This window comes from Carlito syrichta, unplaced genomic scaffold (genome assembly GCF_000164805.1).
Source record: "Carlito syrichta isolate Samal-C Ts95f unplaced genomic scaffold, Tarsius_syrichta-2.0.1 Scaffold288107, whole genome shotgun sequence".
Lineage (NCBI taxonomy): Eukaryota > Metazoa > Chordata > Mammalia > Primates > Tarsiidae > Carlito > Carlito syrichta.
Genome location: NW_007232203.1, coordinates 83,146 through 109,406, shown reverse-complemented (window position 1 = coordinate 109,406; position 26,261 = coordinate 83,146). Strand labels below are relative to the sequence as shown.

Genomic DNA, 26,261 nt, shown 5'->3' with positions numbered 1-26,261 from the left:
TGAGCCCTAGCTACCTCACCTGTAAGGTGGACTTAATAATTACTGCCCTGTTCACTTCACAGTTTACTGTTAAATGAGACTGCATGTGAATTCGTATTGTAGAAATGATTATTAATCTTGAAACGAGACAAATGAATTGTCAAGTGCTGACTAGGGCACAGGCTCAACTTGAGATATTAAAGGCTAGATCATAAGAGGCTGTGACAATCAACAAAGGTTTCGAGGAGTTTTGATTTGCGGGTTTGAAGAAACAGATAAACATAGTCAAGTAGGTGGGAGGGGGCATGCCCTTTGAGCAGGCAGCAGCTACACAAAAGCAGTAGGGGAAGGTGACATGTGGTAGCGAGGAACCAAGAATTAAACAGATTGACTTGCTCAGAGAAATGAGCTGGTAATAAGACCTCCAATGAGACAACCCTAATAGGAAAACTACAGAGGTTAAGAAGTTTTGATTCTATAGGGTCTTTAGTAAGCTAGAGCCTTAAACTTGAAATAAACTGGCATATTCATTATCCTGTAACATCTTGATTTCTTATACAATTTCAAAAGTCACAAGATAAGGGGAAAATCATTAGTTTCAAATCCTCTCCTCAGGAGGCTTTCTGAAAGCCACATCTGTTTAGCTTCTGCTTGTCTCAGAAATAATAGTGTCTGAGCTCATAGTGTTTCTGAAGACAGCCAAAGGCCAGTTTGTCAAGCACTCCTTGTCATTCAGAGAACTTCCAATTTCTACCTCTTGACCCTGGCCTATTTGATCATGAAACAGGCACGATTCCTACCCCCACTATTGCATGGATACCCCCAGTCACGAAAAGAACATAAGAGATGTACTTGATGCTATCCACTACAGATTTGCTGAGGGCTTTGCTGCTGGGAGGATCTAATTGTTCTCTCTGCCTGTTTTTCTCATTCTTTTTCTGTCACACAGCTTCCAAAAGAAGAGAATGATTTTACTGTTTTATATAGCACCTATGTCAGTGTCACACTCACTAGGAATCATTGAGATGATGCAAAAGCTTCCTTAGGGTGCTCCCATGATAAGCCTCAGGGAGAACCAGGAAGACCAGAGGAAGACGTACTTCTGATGTGTGTGAGGCACCCTGCCAATGTCCACTAAGCACCATTTACTTCTTTTTCTCTTTGGCAGTGATGTCAGGGAGGAGAGCCTAGGGTAGAGTCTAGGCTAGTGGAGGAATGTATGGCCTATGGGATGTCATAACTTATGGGACTCTAAAATCTTATAGAACAGGCATCATTCACATTGTTGCCTTCACTACCACTGAGTAACCTTATGCCCCTAGGCATTGTGCAGGTTGGCAGTTGTTAAGGACAAGTGGCATCTCCACAACTCAGCCCCACAGGACAGCGAAGCCAGCTAGCCAGCCATGCTTGAGAAAAGTATTTAGAGAGATAATTCAAAGCCATCACAAAATTCTAGGGCTGACAGAGATCCTAGAGAAAACGCCTTAATTACACAGATGAAGCAACTGAGGCCCAGAGAGGTTAAGTGACTGCCTACTATTTGGAATTTTCTTCAGAAGCAGATGACAGTAGAGTGTCCTAGGGAGGCAGACAAAACTGTCATGTATTATATATTCATGAAGATGAACTGGGGGAAGAAGGGAAAGAAGCTGTCTTGTTAGTATGCAATAGGAAGATTCAGAACATCTCATGTGCATGTTTGGAATAGAAATTATTAATTTCCAACAGGAAAACATGCCAGGGTCTTCTAAAGGTAATTTCTCATTGTTTATTTAATTGGACAACTGTTATGGGGGGAAAAGCCCTCTCCAATTGAAGTAATTCCCTCAGGCCCCGGGGCTGGCCTGGGACTTGCTGATGAGATTATTTCTGTTCAGAGTTGGCAGAGGTCCCAGCATTCAGTGATTTTGGGATAGGAACAAGTCCCTGCAGGCAGGCATCATTAGCACCATCAAATCCTATTTATACAGTATCTGGGCATGGGGCTAGTTGCTGAGGGCTTGCTCAAGGCCTCATGACACTTTATCTGAGGAACCAGTGCCCTTGACAGGGGAGCAAACTAGATATTGATGCCAATATAAAGGAGGCAATGATGTGGGTAATTCTAAACAAATATAAGGTTTTAGATAGGATTTTCCTGCTTAGTTATGTTTGTTTGGGTTTATACAGAAAGAGTTTTATTTTCTGGGCAGCCAGGAATGATGACAAAGAGAGCAAGTGGGACAGCAACACGTGTTCTCTATATTTTCATGGGGCCAAAGTCAAACAACAGGAAAATGGCCAGATTTTATTGACTGGGGCACTGGAGTTCAGATTTCAGTCTAAGATTAGATCAAATAACATTATATTCCATAATGTCTATCTCTCCACATGATCAAATAGGCCATATTATTAATGAAGATATTTATTTTTTTGTTGAATTTTGTTGCATTTACAAAATACAACACTGCTGAATAACATCTTGAATGATAAATGATGCTTTGAAACTTTAGAGTTTTTCCATTTATTATTTCATTCTAGACTCAAGTTGGGTATGGTGCAGACATTTTCACATCTTACAGATGAAGAAACTGAAGCTCATACAAGTCCACAGGACAGACTGTGGCTGAGTCAAGACTGGGACAGAACTTATCTCACGTCTAGCCCAAGGCATTTCCCACTGGAAAGCACTGCCCATGCTGACCTGGCCTCGCTGGGCTCCCCCAGGGAGGGAGGCGCTGACCTGAGCTGCTGGATAAGGTCTTCGCCTTCCTTGATGACATTGAGCGTGGCATCCAGGGTGGCAGTCTGCTGTTGCTGGAACTGCTTGATCAGTTCCTGTACTGCATCCACGGAGTCTGCACAGACATCCTCCAGCATCTCCTTCTGAAGGTCTTCCATCCATGTCCACAACTGGGGGGAAAGAGTAGAGACCCCACTCAGGACAGATGGGAGAGGCTAGGGCTGGGGCAAAGGCAAGGAAGCTGGATTGGAGTTACCCAACCTATCCTCAACCAGTTAGTGCTGTTCTCATCAGTACACCCATGGATCAGTTTGTTTTTCCACATTTCTATTCCTTACCCATCTTTGCTAAGTTTACTCCATTAGTGTTGGCATTCCCTAAAGATAGGAATCACCCTTGGCTTAACTTTCCTACCAGTCTTAGAGCAAGGAGATCATTCATCTTTGAGAGACTAGGACGAACAGAAGACTAGAATGGACAAATATTATTTCATCTTTCTGGAAAGAGAAAAGGGAGGGCTCTATGCACATTGATTTCTAAAAACTTATCATGCTATTGCAAATATGCAAAATAGAATATGGTGCTCAAAAGAACTAAATGAAGATTAATTAAGCATAACATGTGCATATGCTATTACTATTTTGTTCTTTTCAGAATTGCTACGTGGGTTAGAAAGTTGAATGCTAAAGATGTCTCTTATTTTAATTTAAATAAAAGCATGAGACATTTTCCCATGATATTCAAGATGATAAAATGTGACTAGGATTATATTACTGGTCAGACAACTTTAAAAGAGCTTAGCATTTTGAACAAAATAAGCACTGACAATGATCACTGAAAATAAAACTGAATCACTAAAAGCTTATTTACTGATCACTTCCTCATCATACTGAAAATATGTCTCTAGTTGCCTGTCACAGGTCTACACTTTTGACTACTCTTATTGAGAATTTTCATAAATGAGGGAGGCAAAGATGAGTCTGGTGTTTGCTTTGAAACCAGGAGTCTTCACCTTGCTAGCAGGAAAGATTAGCTCCAGGCTCTACCAGGAAAAAGGCAGTAGAAAGAGAGAAAATTGACAGGTGGAGTCAAAAGATGTGGATTTTGGCTTCTGTTCCTCTCATTACTCACGATGCCTTTGAACAAATCTCTGTACCCTTTGAGCTCCATGACATTATGTGTAAAATAGCTTAGAGAAAGCATAAAATAAAATGGTTAGTTACCACCTGGTTCTAACATCCTTAAGTCTTCCATGTTAAAAAACATAGATAAATATCTACCTCAAGAATATTATTTCATGTAGTTGGTTCTCAGTATGGTAAAGATGTTATGGGCTTTTCAATAAGGGATAAAGAGAAAATAAACAATAAGAAAAATAATCTTCAAGATTTTGAACAAATTATTCTTTGTTCTTTAGACAGGAGAAATGCTAGCTGTGGCAGAGGAAGTTGAGTTAACAAGCAGATTAATAAGCCTTGGAGGTGGTGAATAAAGTGTAAAGAATGTTCTTTTTGTACAGGTGAATAACCGCTTGAGCCTCAGTTTTCTAATCTACAAAATGGGAATTATAAGATTTACCTTGCTCAAATCAAAGACTGTGAGGACTGAACAATTTACTTATTATTAATGCTTTAAATAAACTTATAGCAGTATTTTTTTTTTTTGAGTCGGAGTCTCACTCTGTCGCCCAGACTGGAGTGCAGTGGCCGCTCCCAGTCACTGCAGCCTCGACCTGCTGGGCTCCGGCGATCCTTCTGCCTTGGCCTTCCAAGTAGCTGGAATTACAGGTGCGCACTACCACACCCGGCTAATAAGCCTATAATATTGTCCTGATTGCTATAGGAAGTGTAAATTAATACTATTCAGTGTCCCTGGCATTTATCAGCTTGCAAATCTGGTTGTAATTAGTTCAGTTTGTTTCTTTTCCAAATAAGCATTTTGTTACAAAAAACACAGAACAGGCTTTCCAGACCATAAAAGCTGGAATACATGTTCCTATAAGTGTGAATGTACTGATTTCTTTTCTTTTCTTTTCTTTTTTTTTTTTTTGAGTTGGAGTCTCACTCTGTCGCCCAGACTGGAGTGCAGTGGCTGCTCCCGGCCACCGCAGCCTCGACCTGCTGGGTTCTGGCGATCCTTCCGCCTCAGCCTTCCGAGAAGCTAGAACTACAGGTGCGTGCTACCACACCCGGCTGATTTTTTTATTATTGTAGAGACGAGGTCTCACCAAGTTGCCCAGGTGGGTCTCGAACCCGCGGGCTCAGGCAATCCACTCACCTCGGCCTCCCAAAGCGTGAGATTACAGGCTGAGCCACCGAGCCCGCCCTGTACTGATTTCAAATCAGTATAAAACCAAGAAGTGTAGATAATGGTCACAACAGTTTAATGTCACTTTGTACTTTTTGTGGTTGTATCTAGATATAAAAACCATTTTCTAAGCATGCTAAAGTCTTTAGGTAAAAGAGGATAGATTCGCTGAAAAAATATTGTACAGAGAGACAATAGAGCATAATTGTTAAGCATTTCAAACCCTAGTTCTACCATGTATTAGCTATATAGCCTTGGGTAAGTTACCTACCTTTTCTGTAACTTTTGTTTTGTTTTCTTTTGTTTTTTAACAGCAAAAATGGTTATAATAATAGTACTTACCTGCACAGCATTGTTGTAAAGATTACAAATAAGTTGACAAATGTATGTATACACAAATAAGTATGATATATTAACAGTGTCTGACATATTGTCAATGCTATATAAGCACTACTTATTATTACAAAAGATAATTTAAAAGATTTAAAAGATATTTGTGATGCAAGCCATCTCCAGTTTCCTCTAGATGGCAGAAGGAAAGTTTGAAGTATTCTTTCATTTTGGAATCTGTATAAGATGAACACTGTATTTGGTCCTTCAAGATACTAGGTTGGGCTAGTCTTCTCTTTCTTATTTTTTAAACTTTGTCTTGGGATATCCAAGGAAAGCCTCGAAACTAAAAAATCCAGATAGTTTTAAAAAAACAAAAATTAGAACATGTGACAAGACAGAGATGAAAATTGAGGACATGGAAAATACAATCACTGCTTAGTGGCAGCAAACTTAAATTGCAAGCTCATAATATTGAATAAGTACCTCTGAGGCTTAGTACCATAAAGTAGACAGAAATAAATTGCTAAAGGATGAGTAAGGGTCAATATTCCATTTATTAGGCTGTAATTTTCCTAACTATAAGAATGTCCCATAGGTCTCCACTTTATATGTTCATCTGATTTAACCCTGAAGAGCATGTTTTGAAAACAGTCCAAATTAGAGAGACACTTCTACTACTACTTTACTAATTATCAGTCAGCCAATGAGACCCAGCCAAAATGATCTCTCCTGTCAAGCTTCCACAAGCCAATGATTGCCAAAGCTAATTAGGTAAAATCATGGAGTGAGTGAGATAGCTTGGCAGGCAGCTCGTGTGTTTTTTCCTTACTGTCCTCATTTTGTTTTATCTTTCTTGGGTAATCTTCTGGACCCTCTGTTATCTAAGGTCTAACATGATAGCACTGCACCTTTTCCATCAACCTACCCCCTCGCCAGAAAAAATCCCATGTTTCAGTCATTTCCAGAACCTCTTTTCTTGATCAAAACATACTTGTATTATGACTCATTCTTTTAGGGTCCTGCTCTCTGCTTGGCAATGATTACTTACGCCTTGCTAATATATTCACTTAGATGGCTTTGTGCATTCTGTCTCTTAGAAAATGTGTGGTTGTGGCAAAAAAATACCTACATCTAAAAGAATGGGTCTAATTGGAGAGTTTCTAGAATGTTGGCAGGGGTAGAGTGAAGGTAGCCTTTCAATGCTCTACATAGTAGTCAACCAGTAAGTTCAGGAAGGGCCATCCCACAGGGTCATCTCATGGGGCGGCCTGAGAAAAGGGCAACTAAAAAAGGCAGGCAGGAAGGGGACAAGGATGGAAGAAACTAGGAGGTTTGTAAGAAATAATGAGGCTTATGGATGAGTGGTTAAGCAAAGAGGTCATTATTTCATCACGTTCTCCTGCTGATTGGCTGTTTTATTTGCACAGCTCTGGCAAGCTATTGTGCTGATACAAAGGATTGACCTTTAGGGATGTTGAAAGGAGCACCACATCCACAGGGTGAAGCCCTCACCCCCTTATTTTGAAGAGACATATGTTTTTGGCATCGACCACCAACTTTTATTTCTTAAATAAACAGCACAACAGAATGGTAAGTGAAACAGAGGACAAAGCTGCTTTGTGCTTGAGGCCATCATCCCTTTTAAAGACTGATTTAATTTTGGTTCTAGGGTGGGTGGGTAGAGGAACATGTGTATATGTGAGTGTTTGTGGTATTTGTGGTGTGTGTATACCTGTCTGAGCAGGAAATGGTGTGGCAGAATGATTTCACAAGGTCAGAAACAAATGGAGGTAGATATTTAATTAAGCCATTTAAAAAGGAGATGAGGTTGGTTACTATGACCATGTTCCTCAGTTAGTTTGACTGCCATATTTAGAGTACAGAAATATCTAAAAATGAATATTTTAAAAACCCAGCAACGGTAGCATTTCCATGGAAACACAGAAAGAAAAGAGAATTCTGTCTGGACAATCTCTGCAGGGCTGGTGACACTTGCTACAAATGCCTTGTTCCTGGACAAAGAGAATGAGAACTTAAGTCAACATTTCTTCTTACACCTTTCCTAGCTCTCCAGACCAGCAACCAGAGCCGGCAGCCCACTTGTTTTCAGGAAAAAAGAAGGTATTTGAAAGTTTAGCACAATTTATAGTAGTAGATAAGGCTCTGGATGCATAAGAATCCAAGTACATGTTTGTGACCGCTCATTTTTGAGTAGCTCTTTAAGGAGAAATGAAAGATTTTGCTTCTTAAAAATAATATATATTAGGATTGTTCCTGGTTATAAACTGAAAATAACATTAAAAGGAACTTGCAAAACAGAAAAATATGCAAAAAATTAAATCACTCATAACATTCTTAAATTCTTGGTATCTTTACTCCTGGTCTTTATTTTATGTGTTTTATTGAAATTATGGATATGCAGTTTTTATATATCATACCACAGGCCTTTTCTCATGCCATTAATGATCTTTGGCAATGTGATTCAGAATGACTGTGTAATATTTTACTATACAGGTACAGTATAATTTGTTTAGCAAAATCACCCAGTGTGAAACCTTTAGATAGTCTCTAATGATTCAAGATTATAAATAACATGGTGATGAAATGGTTAGACAATTTAACCCTCCAGATTCTTACAATAGTGAAGAATTTACAAAACAAGTGCAATAGAATTAAGCAGAATCTTCAATTTGCAGAAGAAATGAGGCTGGAGTTTATGTTTTTATATTCTCCTCCTGTTTCCTCTCTGATATTAATTAGAGTAAAAATTAGACGTGGGAAGTGGGCAAAAGTAAAATAATGAACTTCAGCCTGGAGAGTCATAGGAAGTCTAAGTTAAATAATTTATGAAGATGGATATTCAGTTCCCAGTCAGAAGTCTCCTATAAAGGGGGCTTTCATTCCATGAAAATTATACACTATGATGACACTGTGTTATATATTGGCGCCAAGGCAAAAAACAACAAAAAAATAAACAAAACCTGAAAATGATTGTAAGAAGGGAGCAAGAAAAGGAGAAAAGAAAGAAAAAAAAGTAGCCATAATTAGGTAGAAAGAATCTATAACACTATTAACAATACCCAAGTCTACTTTGGCAAAGTTGAGCAGAAGATTTTCCTTCCATTGACTCTATTCACAGTGAGGGAGAAACAACCAAGGCAACTTAAAATTCCCTAACAGACTACAAATCCTGACTTGAATAAAAAAGCCAGAAGTTTTCCTGTAGAGTCAAGAGGAAGGAGTCAAGAGTCAGTGGACTCAGGATCAAATAGGACCCACACTTAGCAAGGTTTGAGAGGTGGTCAGTCTTGAGAGGTATTAAGGAAAAAGTGAAAAAAATCAAACCACAGGAGTTCTTTCATTAGACCATTCAAGGATGCTTACTTCTAATAATCCATTTCTACTTGCTATATAGGCCCTAGGGGGAAGCTCCCCACCCTACTTCCCTTTATTTGCAATGTCTACAGGGCTCAAAACAAAGAACTGGGGTAGATAAAAATGTGGCTGAATGGGCTTTTCCTTCTTCTTTTCCTGTTCCCTTTCTTAGGAGAGACTACTAGTATCCCATTGTCAAGAAAACCCATTGATTCAATATTTCTTCAGCACCTCTATGTATCACAGTGGTAGGAAAATATAGCAGTATCCCCACCTGTACATCTATAGCCTCTGTGTAGTGTACATATAAGTAGCACTCCCAATTTAGTGAGGAAGAGACAATCACAGCTCAGTGTCATCCTGACAACACTAATGGAGGTATGTACACAGTGCTCAGGTCCAGTCTGGGTAGAAGTTGGAAGCACCAGGGCAGGATTTCAAGAACAAGAGATGCCTGAGTTGACTCTTCAACTTTCTTATTAAACCTACTTTAAAGAAGCACTAAGAAAAATTTGGGAGGGAGTTTCCTACTAGGAAAAAAAAAGTGGTACATTAGTATTGTACCACTTTATTTTGTAATAAAACAGCATGCCCAATGAAAAACCAGATCTGGAAATCAAACCTACCTGGAATCCAAGATCTTGCTGTACTTGATGTGTTTGTGTTGTGTATGCACACATGTATGTCTGCATGTGTACACATATACACATACATTATTAATGTGTGCATATATACATATATACACATATTTTCTACCCTGTCTTGTTAATCATTTAAAGGGGGCTTCATGCAGGCTGGTTTGGGTGGGAGTGACTAAGAGAAAACGTGCAGATACAAATTCCTGCTGCATGGTCCCCATGAACAGCTTCTCTGTGGCAGCCACTCAGAAAGCTGCTTTCCTGTTCATCCTGAAAAAAATAAAATCTGTATGATCTGAGAGTTGCAGATCTCTTGAATAGAATGGTCCTTACAACCACAGAACCCTTTGCATCCAGGCAGGACTACCCCAAATTTCTTTCAAATTTTGGGATCTAGGGGAAAGAGACTATGTTATCTCCTGACAGCTTCCTGTTTGAATGAATTTCCTGATGGAAAAACAATCCCTCCAATTTGTATTTAACTAGCCTTCAGGTGAAAGTCTTTGTGGCAAAGGAGAAAAAACACGGGCTTTTGAGTCAGAAAGACCTGGGATCAATTTCTATATTTACTACATCCTAGTTAGAAAATCCTAGGCAAATTATTAATTTTTGAACACTGGTTTTTCCTATTGTAAAACTGGAATTTTAAAAATGGCAATTCTCATGGCTATTGATTAGATAGATAGCCTAGAACTTCAGTTCCCCTCTTTTTTTCACCTGTCCCCAGTATCATACTGCTCCCTCTAGTACTATTTCATATAAATGTGACTTTATAAACTGAGTCCCAGTAGGGAAACAAGTCTCAGGTTACAATAGTACAAGGTTTAGCAAGATTTGAGAAATATCTGGAAAAATAATAGTTAATAAATTCAGCCCTGACTATTCTTGTCTCCCACATCCCCAAACCTGGCAACACTTTATATCTCTTAGGCACGATCTATTAAGATCCTGATGTGGGGTTTTAAAATGTAAAGAAGAAAAATAAAAGTAAGGAGGAGGAAGAACAGAGGAGAGAAGGAGATATTAGAAGAAAAAAGGATAGAGTATAGGTAATCAGAAGACAGGTAAAATCTCAGTTGTACTACTAAGAAACTCTGTATCCTTAGACAAGGCTTTTCTGAAGCTTAGGTTTTTTCATTTAAAAACATGTTTGATAGAAATCTATAAGAGTAACATGTAAGTTACATAAAATGATATATGTGTCTAGTATAAAGTGGGTACCCAATTAAAAAACATATAATATATATTGAATGTTTATAATGAGACAAATCTTAGGCTAGGAAATCACCAATACTACTTCAGGCTTAAATACTATTAATTACTATGATCAATATCAAATAAAGAAGAAGAGGAGGAGAAAAAGAAAGGAATTTTTAACTCACATTAGAACTGCAAGGGCCTTAGGGTCACCAAGTCCAGTTGCATAATTTTATAGACAAGGAAACCCAGGGCCAGGGCCACAGCAACAGAATCTGGACTAGGATCCTAGCCCTCTAGCTCCAAGTACAGAAGGTGGAAGATGCAGCTAGAAAGAATTCCTGGAAGTCGTGGCCATCCTTTCAGGAGTGGTAGCTCCATGGAAACTGACCTTGCCTACTCCTTCTCCATGCAGCCAGCACCTCCTCAACCCCCTTGGGGGTATGACTCCTGTTCATTCATGCTCTATTCCATCACCCATAGGCTCATAATTAAAAGGGAATGCACATGCTTTTGGTTTCTGAGCCCATCATTAAGAAATCGGTGAGCCACAAGCAAGCATACAACCAGGCAGAAAACCCTGGATTAAAGCTAATCCCCTTGCTTTATAGACACTCATCAGAGAGTAGTTGTGGGTCCCATGGAGAGGAAGCAGGCGGCTTCGGGGAGTTTGCCAACCCTACATCTGCCTGGGGAATTTCAGTTTAGAGAACATTATCTTTTCATATTTTGCTCTGATAGGCACTGCAATGATTGCATTCATTCTCACAAAGTGTCAGAAAAGCCTATGAAGTAGTAACAATCAGGCTTCTTAATGTATTCCCAGTATCAAAATTCAACTTAATTAAATAGGACTAATTTTTTTTTCCTGAACAGCAATCAAACTTTAATTAATACTCTATTAAAATGAATTCCTGGGAGGAACCTGAGGATGCACACATCTAATGAGTTCATCTGCCAAGGGTGTTATTGCAGAAGATGCTAAATGTGCCCTCTTCCTGGCCACTTACTCAATTTCAGAGTGTCCCTTGTTAATCAGAAATGAAAAGCAATCACAGGTTTGCAATCCTCCTCCTCTCTATGGGGCCCCTCTGTCCTTCCAGCAGTTTAAGATAATTCATCCTTCCTTCCCCTTTTTCCACTTGGTGAATGATTCAGGCTGGGACTGAAGCCCAGCTGGCCTCCTCCTTGGGGTGGGGGAGCACCTCAGTTCCATCTTCCTTCATTGCCCGTCACTCCACATTCAGGCAAGGTAAGGACCTACTTTATTATCACCCTGCTGCAGATCTCATTAACAAGATTAAATCTCTTGTTTAATAAATAAATTAAAACATAGACCATATCTGAAAACTCTGCATGTTCCTTGCTGGTAGCAGAGGTACCTAATTAAAGTTCTACAGGACTCTAATTTCTGATAGAAAACACTAACCAAGAGAAACTGAGTGTGGAGTAGAAAGTAAGTCTGCACTCCTCTTGCTATGACTATTTCTATACAAGGAATTTCCAAATTTCTTTAGTTGCAGACTGAATGCTCTAGCAGATCACTACCCCCACCAATCACCTGCCTCCATAGCCCCCTTCCCCATTAGAGATGATGGGAGGAAATTTTGCCCCATTTTGATAGAGACCTAAATGCAATCTATCAGGAGCAAATTGTTAATATTACCAAAGTTAAGAGTCCAGTAACCCCCAGACCACTCAGGACCCTGATCAGAACTTCGGGGCCAATTTACTAGAAAGCTGACCTGACCCTGCCAGGACCAACACTCCCTCTCCAACACTGGCTCCCCTTACCTCTTTGGTGTGTGTGTGGAAGGAAACAGACATGTCCAGGAGAAGCTTCCGTTGCTCCACCCTGCGCACGAAGTCTTGGATGCGCACCTCCAAGTGTCGAGCTGCCTTGTAGATCTCCTCGGGGTCACATTCCCCAGTCTGAGCCAACTGCTCTGCTGCTTCTAGGAGCTTGTCCGCATTGGTATATGTATTCTGCCAGCGACAACAGTGAGGCAAAGTCAAGTTGCAGTCGCACCTTCATACAGCCCACCCTGGGGCTCCCCCGAGCTGGAGCGGAGGAGCGTGGGCGCTGAGCCGACAGCTCCCTGAGCTGGCACTGAGGCGCTGCGTAGAGCTGACACGCCTCTCTGTGAGCCAGCAGTCTGCCTAGCTGCTCTGCACAGGCAGCACTAGCTAGGGGCCTTGTCTACCCCTGGGACTTCTCAGAGGCACAACGTCCCTGAAAGGAAGCTGGGAGACCTGCAAGAATCTCTGTACCCCATCGCTCCCGAGCCCCCACCCACATGGAGACTCATCCTTGCCCTCACAATCTCAGGCTGTAACTGCCAGGATCAGAAATAGCACACCCACAAAGATGGTCTGTGTTTCTCTAAGTGAGAACATCAAGGAAACACGAACTGAAGACTCGCTTTGCTTCCACCCCCCACCCAATTCCCTGTCACTACTGGTGTTTATCTTTTGGAACAGAGCTATCTCTTTGGAAGGGAAGAGGTCCATGACTCCAGAGAGCTGACAGAAGGAAGAGGCCACAGCCAGAGAGGGGAGATGCAGGCTACTCCCTGTGGGCCCAGAGAATGTGTTCAGGAAGGCTGGAGAGGAGCCTGGTGATTTTCTTTATCTTAAGCTACTGCATGCACATACACACATGTGCACACACACTCACTCACAGTCTTCCAGCCCCTTCTGTACACACCATGGTGTTCTCCAGAGAATTTTAAAAGGCAACCAACTTGTAATCATAATTTATCAGGATGGGAGTCACTGCCTTTATAATAGTTACTACATTATATGACATGGGTATTTTCCTCAGCAGGCTTCTCCTTTTTAAAAATCTCCTAATGAATTCTGACTGAGAGCTGGTGACTCAGGTATGCATATATTTCTTAATACCCCTAGAGTAGGTGCAGTGCTCTATAGAGTGGTAAACAAGCAGGACAGCCATAGGGAGTGCAGAATTAAAAGGGATGTATGAGCAATTATGGTATGGCCTCCACATCTCCATGGGGGGGGTTCGGATTCACTTGATGACCTGGATGTTATTGGCTGAACGGTGTCTCCCAAAAATTCACATGTTGAAGTCCTAACCACTAATATATCAGAATGTGACCGTAATAGGATAATTGCAGCTGTAATAAGTTATATTAAGATCAAGTCACATTGGAGTAGGATGAGCCCCTAATTCAATGTGACTTGCGTCCCTATTAAAAGAAAAATAAAAACAATGAAAGGACAGACATGCACACAGGGGGAATACCATGTGAAAATCAAGGCAAAGACTGGGGAATGTATCTATAAGCCGAGGAATGCTAGACTGCCAGCAAGCTACCAGAAGTTAAGAAAAAGGCATAGGGCAGATTTCTCTCTTGCATTCCTCAGAAAAAAACAGGCCAGCTGACACTTCTAGTTTCCAGAACTGTGAGAAAATACATTCTGTTAAGTCATACATCTGTGGTGCTTTGTTGAGACAGCCCTAGGAAATGAATACACTAGGGTTAAACCTTTCCGAGGCTGTTGACCCTGACTTTTGATTGTACTGGCATAGAACCTGGAGAAGATGAGCTGGTTGTCAGCAAACACTTGTCATGACTTTTAGGAATTCTGGGAGAAGCCTCAGGGGATCCCCAAGGAATGCTGCTTGAAAAGCAACTTCCCAAGGCAGACATTGTCCTGATGCTGGTGAGAAGAGGTTGAAGGAGAGGAAAATCATTTGGTTCCAACTGGGACATTCATGACAAAACAGAGTAGCTTGTGTGAGGAAAGAGGCTTTGCCACTGAGTTTGAGAGGGGTATGTCAATTCTGGAAAGCAAATGACGGAAGTTATCCAGAGTCATGAGGGAAATGCAGGGAAAGATGGGGACAAACAGGCAGGAGGAGCTCTCAGGGACTGCGTGGCAGGTTCAAGAAGACTCCTATGGAGTTGCCCACAATTTCTAGCATATATGTCCATAGCTGATAAGAGAGAGGTTTTTTTGTTTGTTTTTTGTTTTGTTTTGTTTAAGGAATCCCTCAAATTATTTACCTTAAATCTCAGGGAATCTCAAGAATCCCCAAAGAAACCCAGAGAATGTAACTTTATATTTTCTAGACAATAAGTTAAAATTGGACTTACTTGAAGAAGACATGGGTGTAATGGGCTAAACTGTGTGTCCCCCAAATTCACATGTTGAAATCCTAGTCCAATATCACAGAATGTGAGCTTATTTGAAAATAGGGTAACTGTAGATGCAATAAGTTAAGTTAAGATCAAGTTATACTGGAATAGGATGGGCCCCTAACCAATATGACTGGTGTTCTTATTTACAAAAACAAAACAAAAAAACCCCCACCATGTGAAGAGACAAACATGCACACAGGGCGAATGTCACATGAAGATCAAGGCAGGGTGAGCTTGCTCGCAAATTAGGTTTGGGACCAATAAGACAAATAAAAAGCAAAATTTAAGTGCCTACTGCATGTAGGGTGATCAACCTGTGCTATTTTGCCTAGGACTTTCCTGGCTTTATCACAGAGAAATCCCCTAATGCAACATAATAAGAGATTATTAAGGGCTAAAGTTTCTTGACATGATACAAGTGCTAAAGAAAATGAGTAAAAACTGAGAATGATAAGAGCTAATAATTATTAAATATTTCCCACATGCCAAGGGCCATTCTAAAAGCTTTTATGCATATTATCTCCTTTAATCCTCACAATAACCCTATAAAGTTGATACTGCCATCAGACCCATTTTACAGATGAAGAAACTGAGGTTATAAAGAACTTCTGGCCAAGATCACATGGCTGGCAAATGATAGACCCAGGATTAAAATCTTGTTGTCTGGCTTCAAAGCCCAAGCAACAACCCGTTACACTACTCTGTCTCTATATAGGGTATAGGCAGGAACCTGCAGATGAGTAGGATTTAGCAGAGAAGGAGGAGGGTTTCTTATAGACAAGGCTCTCTTTTTGTGTTCGGGTTCTCTATGTTTATACCATACCACCACCATTATCACACTTCACAGTAACAATGTGTCTCCATGATATCTCCCTACTGGTCCGTGAGCTCCTTAAAGGCAAGCCTCATGTCTCATAAATCTTTGGTTTCCCTGTGCTAAGCATTGTGACTAGTACACAATAGGCACTCACTAAATGTTTGTTGAATAAACAAGACACAAAGATAAGAACAAGGGGGCATGTTTGAATACACTGAGTCAACCTGCCCAAAATTGAAGAATGGCAGGAAATCAGGCTGAATAAGGCAGGAGAAACTAGATGATAGATTCTACAAAGTATGTGACAATAAAGACAGGTAAGAAGACAATGAGGTCAGTGCCAAAAGTTGGCCTCCCGACTCTATCTGAATCCAGCCCTCCCTGCCATTACTACCAGAATGAACTTCTAAAATTCAGATCCAATTATATCTCTCTTCCACTTAAAATCATTCAGTGGCTTTCCATTGCCTTTGGGGTAAAATACCTTTGCACGGCATGCAAGGTCTTTTTCATCTGACATGATTTTCCTCTTCAACTTCAACTCACATCACTTACCTACAAACAGTCTATAAAATAATCAGCATTTCCAAAAATTCTTATTCTAAATCTTGCCTTTGTGCCTTTTGCACACACTCTTCCTCTGCCTGGAATGCCCTTCCCCTCATTTTCTACTCTACCAACTCTTATTCACCTTTAAGACTCAGCCAGGGCATCACTACCTCCTTTAAGACTCAGCCAGGGCATCACTACCTCCAGAGAGAAGACCAATCCTCATATTGTCTTCTCTCTCATGACTGGCTTAGGTACCCTCTTCTGGGATAACAGTGATCTGTATCAACTCCCTCCATGGTGCCTGCCATAGTCAAATGTTTACTTATCCCATCCATTAGGTGCAGATAATGTCTTTCATCTCTCCCTTAGTGCCTGGCACCAAGTAAGTGCTCCATAAATAATTAGTGAATGAATAAATTAAAAAATACATCAATCTCCACCAATCTTAATATTCAAACCTTGGTCCTCATTAACTACCTGGTATAAGACTTTGCCTGTTAGAATTCAGGTTCAATGGCATTTAGTTTATCCTACTTCCTGGCACAGCTCTGAAATAGGAATGTACTTAGAGAATGACAACTAAAATATTACCAAAGCAACACATTGACTCCTGTCAATGTCCCCACATTGGAGAAAGGATCACTATAGGTTTCTGCTCATCTTCTGACCAAATCAGCCACAGCTTCTGATCCAAGGCCAGAGTCTGGCCTTAATTTGAGTACAGTTCCTAGGCATTTCCAGCCTTCTAATCCCTGCCTTGGACTTGACTCCTTATCAACATTTCTCAACTGATATGCCAAAAAATGGGTTATGAGTGCTGGGATATAGATCCCTCAGCCACTGTGGCTTTCAGACAGCCAGAGCCTCTGATTCAAACATTTGGGCCACACAGACAGTTGTGGTTCCTATTCTTCTCTCTCCAACTCCGCACCCCTGTGTCAGCAGAGTGCAATGCCCTAGCAATCCAAGGCATTAAATATAATTGTAATTTTCCTGCAGAAGCCCTGGCACATTATTTTTTTGTTTTTTCCCCAGGGAAGAAACAGAACATTCTAGGATAATTTGTCTCTAAAAATACAGGAATTTCAGCAACATAGGTAAGGTTTTAGACTCTCAGGGATTAAGCAGAGGGGCAGGGGACAGGCTTTTTAAAGGTAAGGGGTGGGAGAGACAGTACATAAAACACTTCTGGAGTCAAGAGTTAAGTTACTTGGTAATATGACTTGGCTCTATGCCCTCGGAATGAGGAAAATGAGGCTGGGAAGCCACCCTTACTATTTAAAAGATGCCATGTGGACTGGAGAGCAGGACTACCAGAGGACCAGGAGAGAACTGCCTTATAATTATCATTTTTCCAGGTCAGCATGGCTGGAACAAATAGTTAGAGGAAAGGAGCAAAGCCATAAGGACTATAGAGAAATGAGACATGAAAGGATAGGCATTGGGGAGGGTAAAAACTTATCTCTGAACCTTGACATTAATGAATGGCAGCATCCAAGATAATGTCCAAAACCTTACATTCGAATAGTACTTTACAATTAACTAATAAATCTCTTTCACCTTCCTTCCTTCCTTTCCTCTAGGACATATCTGCAGAGAATTCCTCACACATATATGTGCGAGGAAACTACCTGAGGCTGGAGAAAGAACCACCTGAAAGGATTTGAGACAACAGTGCCCAGCATTCATACAGTTAGGAACTGTACCTATTCCTACCAGTCAGCCTGGAAAACCTCATGGTTCACGGTATGTCAGGTAGAGTACTAAGAAGGGTCAAAAGGGTAAATTGAGCCTTAGACTAGGCACTACTCTAACATTGCCTAGTACATTTTAAAAGAAAGACCTAAGTGGATCAAACTTTTTCCAAGTAAACTTTACTATGTCAGAAGAAAGCTTAAGAATATTTATAGGAATACAGAAGTATTTAGCAACTGACAAGGTATAACTCACAATGTCTAGTATCTAGTAAAAAATTACTAGACATGCCAAGAAGCAAGAAAATATCACCTGTGAGAAATGTCACCATTTAAAAAATCAATAAAAATTGACCCAGAAATGAAACAGATGTTAAAATTAGCAGACAAGAATTTTAAAATGGTTACTATAACTGTGTTTCATATGTTCAGAAAGTTGAGTAAAGACATTGAAAAAATCCTTGTACTTATAAAGATGAAAAACACATTAGGCTGTATCAACAACTGGTTAGATATTGCAGATGGTAAGATTACTTGAACTCGAAAACTTAGCAATAGAAACTGAAATGCTGAGCAATTCAAACTGAAATGCTGAGTGATAAAAATAATTTTTAAAATGAAGCATCCATGAGCTTCAAACAGGCTAATATACATGTTATTAAAATCCCTAGAAGAAAGGGGATTGGAAAAATAATTTGAAGAAATGACCAAAAATGTTTGAACTGTAATGAAAACTATAAATCCACAGAACTGAGAAGCTCAACAACTCTTCACACAAGAAACATGAATAAAACTATACCAAGAAACATAAAAATTGAATCAAATTCAATGGGAGAAAAAAAGAGAAAGAAAATAAAATCTTAAAAGCAGTCAGAGGAACAAAAGATAAGCTATATGCAGAGAAATAAAGATATGGATAACAGCAGACTTCTCAACAGAAACAGTATAAGCAAAAAGACAGTGGAGCAACAACTCAAAAGTACTCAAAGAAAACAAACCTGTCAAACTAGAATTCTATGCCCAGCACAAATATTTTCAGAAACAAAAGTGAAATGAAGACCTTTTAAGGTATACAAAGCTAAAAGAATTCTTCACCAGCAAATTTGCAAGACAAAAAAATGTTACAGGATGTCCATCAGGAAGAAAGAAAATAGTAACAGATAGAGATATGAATCCACATACAAGAATAAAGAGCACTGGAAATAAGTTTTTCCCCATATTACTTAAATATCTTTAAGACATAATTGACTGCTCAAAAAATAATAACAATATAGTGTAGGGATTATAGCATATGTATGAGCATGAGTGAAATATATAACAACAATAGCACAAAGTCCAGCAAGGGAAGAATGAAAGAATACTATTGCAAGCCTACTATACTGTATGCAAAGTGGTAAAATATCATTTGGAGGTAAATTGTGATAAGTTAAAATACTATAAACCCTAAATAAATAATTAAAATATTGATTTAGGGTTTATAGTATTAATAAAGTTATTAATATAGATATTAATAAAGAGTTATAGCTAATAAGCCAACAGAGGCGATAAACTGGAGTAATAAGAATACTAAATTAATCCAAAGAGGAAGAACAAAGGTGAAAAAGTAATACAGAAAAAAATAGAAAAAAAATAACAGGGTGATAGGTTTAAACCCCAAAATATCACTAATCACATTAAATATAACTCGTTAAAATACCACAATCAAAAGGCAGTTTAAAAAAAGCAACTCCCAACAACATGTTGTCTATAAGAAAGGTACTTGACTGCAGCAGAAGAGACCACAGGCTCCAGGTTTTCCTTTACCACTTCAGCGCCTGACTGAGCACTGGCAGCAGGGGCTGCAGAGGGAGCCCAGAGGCAGAGTCCCGCTGAAGAGGACAAGAGAGGTACCCCACCACCATCTTGAAGGCAAGGCAGGAAAGCGCTCCGACTTGCTCACCCTGGAACAACAGACCCTATCTCTGTGACTGGCGGATCAACTACTCAGGGGTTGATCATGACCCAGGGAGAATATCCTGAAAGCAAAAACTTCAGAGGGACCTGATGAGTGCTGAGTCCCAGGCACCCCACCCCCTACCCTGATCCAGCCATGGGACAAAGGGTGTGACCAGAAAAGAATGAGGAAGAACTCCAAAGAGATCAGTGGAAATAAATAACAAGATGACAAGCATGGAAAGCAGGATTAATCTAGCTGAAGAAATAATCTCAGAACTTGAAGACCAGAACATGGGATTAACCTGATCTGTAAAAAACTAGAAAGAAGACTCAGAAAGAAAGAACAAAGCCTACAAGAGATATGTGATTATATCAAGAGGCCAACCTACACCTGATTAGTATCCCAGAAGAAGAAAGGGAAATGGAGAACAACTTGGAGCAAGTATTCCAGGAGGTAATCCAAGAAGACTTTCCCCATCTCACCAGAGATGTGACCAGCCAAGTACAAGAGACATGGAGAACCCCCACAAGATATCAAATGAGAAAACCAACCCCTAGACACACACATACATGTAATTTGCCTACAAAAAGTAGGCGCGCGCGCACACACACACACACACACACACACACACAAACCCTAAAGGCAACAAGAGAGAAAGGTCAGACTACCTACTGGGGTAAACCAATTAGAATAGCAGCAGACCTATTGGCAAAGACACCACAAGCAAGAAGGGACTGGAGTCCAATATTCGAAGTCCTCAAAAATAAACAATTTCAATGAAGAATTTCCTACCCAGCCAAGCTCATCTTCATCAGTGATGGAGAATTAAAATCCTTCCCTAAGAGATCCAATCCCTAAGAGATTATATAGCTTCCAGACCAGCTCTACAGGGGACATTTAAAAAGGTATTAATAACAGAATAAAGAAGAAAAAAAAAGAATGAATGACCACACACTTTCCAAGAGAACCACAGAGCATAGAATCAACAGAGAATACAGTGCAACAAATAACTTGAAAACACACACATATATCAGCCCCAAAGCCAAAGGATAACAAGCAAACAAAGAAAAAAACTCATGACAGGGATAAACAATCACATTTCAATAATCAGCCTGAATGTGAATGGACTAAATGCCCCACTGAAAAGACATAAAATGGCAAACTGAATAAGAAACCATGACCCAATTATTTGCTGTATCCAGGAAAGTCATCTCACCACAAGGGACGCACACAGACTCAAAGCTAAAGGATGAAAAAAGAGTTTCTGGGCAAATGGATCACAAAGGAAGGCAAGAGTTGCAATCTTAATATCAGAAAAAATAACATTTAAGCTAACAGAAATTTTAAAAAGATACAAAAGGACAATACATAATGATAAAAAGTTCAATCCATCAATAAGAAATATCCATCCTAAACGTATATACATCCAACACAGGAGCACCAGCATTTATAAAGCAACTACTAAGTAAACTAAAAAAAGATATTGACTCTAACACGATTATAGCAGGGGACTTGAATGCCCCACTAACAGCCCTAGATAAATCATTGAGCAAAAAAATCAACAAGGAGATTCAGAGCCTAAACTTGACACTAGATCAAATGGACTTAATAGATACCTACAGAGTATTCAACCCAACAACCACAGAATATACATTCTACTAATTAACACATAGAACATACTCCAAGATCAATCACATCCTTGGCCATAAATTAAGCATAAACAAATTCCATAAGGCTGAAATATTTCCATGCACCTTCTCAGACCACAGTGGAATAAAAATAAATATCAATACCAACAAAATTACCCCAAAGCCCTCCAAAACGTGAACTTAACAGCATGATGCTGAACAACTACTGGGTCAACACTGAAATCAAAACAGAAATTAAAAGCTACCTGGAAACAAATGAAAGTGAAGAAACATCTTACCAAAACCTCTGGGATGCCATACAAACAGTTCTAAGAGGGGAATTTATACTTCTATGAGCACACATCAAGAAAATGGAAAGAGCACAAGCTGAGAGCCTAACACATCACCTAAGAGAACTAGAAAGAGAAGACCATCAAAACCCCAACTTTAGCAGAAGAATCCAAATCACCAAAATTAGAGCCCAAATACAGGACATAGAAGACAAAAATATCATAGAAAACATCAGCAAAACAAAAAGCCAGTTCTTTGAAAGAATTAACAAGATTGATTGACTCCTAGCCAGAATGACCAAGAAAAAGAGAGAAAAAGCCCAAATACACAATCAGAAATACAAAAGATCAAATCACAACTGACCCCAAAGAAATACAAAAGATTATAAGAGATTACTATGTACACCTATATGGAAACAAACTTGATAATCTAAATGAAATGGAGGACTTTCTGACATCACACAATCTCCCCAGGTTGAAACAAGAGACACTGAGACACTAAATAGACAAATAACAACCTAGGAAATTGACTCAGTCATACGAAAACAACCTACAAACAAACAAACAAACCCTGGACCAGATGGCTTTCCAGCAGAATTCAACAAAATGTACAATGAGGAGCTGATATCAATCCTATTGAAAGTATTCTAGGCAATCGAGAAAGATGGAATTCTCCCCAAATCATTTTACGAAGTCAACATCACACTGATACCCAAACCAGGTAAAGATTCAACCAAAAAAGAGAACTACAGGCCAACATCCCTAATGAACATAGATGCAAAAATCCTCAACAACATTCTAGCAAATTGGATCCAAAAACACATCTCAAAAATCATTCACCATGACCAGGTAGGCTTCATCCCCAGGATGCAGGGCTGGTTCAGCCTTTGCAAGACTATAAATGTAATTAAATACATCAACAAATGTAAAAACAAGAGCCACATGATTATATCATTAGATGCAGAAAAAGTTTTTGATAAAATCCAGCATCCCTTCTTCATAAAAAACCCTCAAACAACTGGGTATAGAAGGAACATACCTTAAAATAGTAAGTGCCATCTACAATAAATCCACAGCTAACATATTGCTAAATGGACAGAAACTGGAAATATTTCCCCTGAAAACTGGAACAAGATAAGGCTGCCCACTCTCAACCCTCTTGCTCAACATTGTGTAGGAAGTCCTAGCTAGGACAATTAGACAAGAGAAAGAAATCAGAGGTATCCAAATAGGAAAAGAGGAAGTCAAGTTATCCTTCTTTGCTGATTATATGATCCTATACCTCAAAAATTCAAGAGAATCTGTCAAAAACCTGCTTGCACTGATAAAGGACTTTGGCAAAGTCTCAGGATACAATATAAACATGCAAAAGATAGTTGCATTCCTATACACCACCAACAAGCAGGCAGAGAACCAAATAAAAAACACAATCCCATTCACAATAGCCACACAGACACACACAAAAGAAATATCTTGGCATCTTCCTAACCAGAGAAGTGAAAGACCTTTATAATGAAAACTATAAAACATTGCTCAAAGAAATCCAAGAAGACACCAACAAATGGAGAAATATTCCATGCTCATGGATAGGAAGAATCAACATTGTTAAAATGTCCATCCTACCAAAAGCAGTCTACAGATTCAATGCAAGAACCATTAAATTACCAACATCATTCTTCTCAGACCTGGAAATGACAATACAGAAATTCATATAGAAACATAAATGACCACGAATAGCCAAAACAATCCTTAGCAAAAGAAACAAAGCAGGAGGTATCACACTTCCAGACTTCCAACTTTACTATAAGGCTACAGTAATCAAAATGGCCTGGTATTGGTACAAGAACAGACATACAGACCAATGGAATAGGATAGAGATTCCGGACAAAGTCTCAATTTCTCAACCAACTCATCTTTGACAAAGCCTCCAACAACAACCACTGGGGAGAAGAGAACCTATTCAGTAAATGGTGCTGGGAAAACTGGCTGATCACATGCAGAAGATTGAAACAGGACACCTACCTATCACCACACACAAAAAATAACTCTAAATGGATCAAAGACCTAAACGTAAAACCTCACACTATAAGGAACTTAGAAAATGTGGGAGACACCCTTATAGAAATTAGAACTGGCAACCAATTCTTGATCAGAACCCTAAGCGCCCATACCATAAGAAATAAGATAGATAAGAGGAAACTCATCAAACTAATGAGCTTCTGAAAAGCCAAAGAAACCATCAAGAGAGCAGGGAGACAGCCCACAGAATGTGAAAAGATATTCGCCAACTGTATATCTGACCAAGGCCTAACATCTAAGATCTAAGGAACTCAAACACACCAAAAGGAAAAAAACAAACAGTCCCATTAAAAAGTGGGCAAAAGTGTTTTGTAGTTTTCATTGTAAAGGTCTTTCACGTTTCTGGTTAGGAAGATGCCAAGGTATTTCTTTTTTTTGTGGCTATTGTGAATGGAATTGTGCTTTTTATTTGAGTTTCTGTTTGTTTATTTTTGGTGTAAAGAAATGCGATTGTCTTTTGCACATTTATTTTATATCCTGAGACTTTGCCAAAGTCTTTTATCAGTGTAAGGAGGTTTTTGACAGATTTGCTTGGGTTTTCAAGGTACATAATCATGTCATCTGCAAAGAGAGATAGCTTGACTTCCTTTTTCCTATTTGAAGAATAGGAAATGACTTTTCTTCTCTGATTGCTCTAGTCAGGACTTCCAATACTATATTGAACAGAAGGGGTGAGAGTGGGCATCCTTGTCTTGTTCCAGTTTTCAGGGGAAATGGTTCCAGTTTTTGTCCATTTAGGAGTATGCTGGTTGTGGCTTTCTTGTAGATGGCTTTAACTATTTTGAGGTATGTTCCCCGTATGCCTAGGTGTTCGAGGGTTTTTATCAAGAAGGGGTGCTGGATTTTATCAAAAGCTTTTTCTGCATCTAATGATATAATCATGTGGTGTTTATTTTGACATCTGTTGATGTATTTAATTACATTTATGGTTTTACGAATGTTGAACCAGACTTGCATCCCAGAGATGAAGCCTACTTGGTCATGATAGATGATTTTTGAGATGTGTTGTTGAATCCGGTTCGCTAGGATCTTGTTGAGAATTTTAGCATCTATGTTCATCAAAGATATTAGCCTGTAGTTCTCTTTCTTTGTTGGGTCTTTACCTGGCTTGAGTACCAATGAGATACTGGCATTGTAAAATGATTTGGGGAGCGTTCCATCTTTCTCAATCGCCTGGAACACCTTCAGTAGGATTGGTATAAACTCCTCCTTAAATGTCCCATGCTCATGGATTGGAAGAATCAACATTGTGAAGATGTCCATCTTACCTAAGGCAATCTACAGATTTAATGCAATACCCATCAAATTACCAGCAACATTCTTCTCAGACCTAGAAAAAACAACACAGGAATTCATATGGAAACACAAACGACCAAGAATAGCTAGAACAATCCTCAGCAAAAAACAAAAAACAAAAAACAAAGCAGGTGGTATCACATTACCAGACTTCAAACTTTACTATAAAGCTACAATAATCAAAACAGCTTGGTATTAGTACAGGAACAGGCATATAGACCAATGGAATAGAACTGAGATTCCAGAAGCAAAACCTCAATTTCTCAACCAACTCATCTTTGACAAAGCCTCCACCACCTACCACTGGGGAGAGGAGAACCTATTCAGTAAATGGTGCTGGGAAAACTGGCTGACTACAAGCAGAAGATTGAAACAGGATCCGTATCTATGCCCATACACAAAAATTAACTCTAAATGGATCAGAGACCTAAATGTAAAACCTCAAACTATAAGAACCTTAGAAAATGAAGGACATACCCTCATGGAAATTGGAACTGGCATCCAATTCCTGAATAAAACCCGAAAACCACAGGCCATAAGAAAGAAGATAGACAAGTGGGACCTCATTAAACTGACAAGCTTCTGCAAAGCCAAAGAAACCATCAAGAGAGCAGGGAGACAGCCTACAGACTGGGAAAAAGTATTTGCCAACCCCAGGTCAGACAAAGGCTTAACATCTTGGATCTACAAGGAACTCAAACGTGCTGAAAAGAAAAAAACAAACAACCCCATTATAAAATGGGCCAAATATATGAACAGACAATTCTCAAAGGAAGATATCCAAGCAGCCAACAGACACATGAAAAAATGTTCAACCTCACTAATCATCAGGGAGATGCAAATCAAAACCACACTGAGATACCACCTAACTCCAGTCAGAATGGCAATTATCAATAACTCAAAAAATAACAGTTGCTGGAGAGGGTGTGGTGAAAAGGGAACACTTCTACACTGTTGGTGGAAGTTCAAACTAGTACAACCTCTGTGGAAAACAGTATGGCGAATCCTAAAAGCTCTAAATATTGACCTCCCATATGACCCCGCAATCCCCCTACTGGGAATATACCCTGAAGAACTCAAATCACTCTATAGAAAAGATACCTGCAGACATATGTTTATCGCAGCATTGTTCACAATAGCATGAACCTGAAAGCAACCATGCTGTCCATCAAAAGAGGACTGGATTAAAAAAATGTGGTACATATACACAATGGAATACTATGCAGCCATAAAAAAGAACAAAATC

General features: G+C 39.5%; 1 protein-coding gene across 2 annotated transcripts in view; it reads right to left on the bottom strand.

Moving 5' to 3' along the window:
* Window positions 1-26,261, bottom strand: part of LOC103255420 (kalirin) — a 234,685-nt gene that overhangs the window by 127,517 nt on the left and 80,907 nt on the right. The window contains exons 6-7 of one of the 2 annotated variants that reach the window (XM_021710102.1): window positions 12,349-12,540; window positions 2,666-2,874 (exon numbers count right to left, since the gene is read on the bottom strand). In XM_021710102.1, coding sequence (XP_021565777.1) covers window positions 2,666-2,874; window positions 12,349-12,540 — 401 coding nt within the window. The remainder of the gene's footprint in view (window positions 1-2,665; window positions 2,875-12,348; window positions 12,541-26,261) is intronic. The other variant, XM_021710103.1, reaches the window with a different exon arrangement.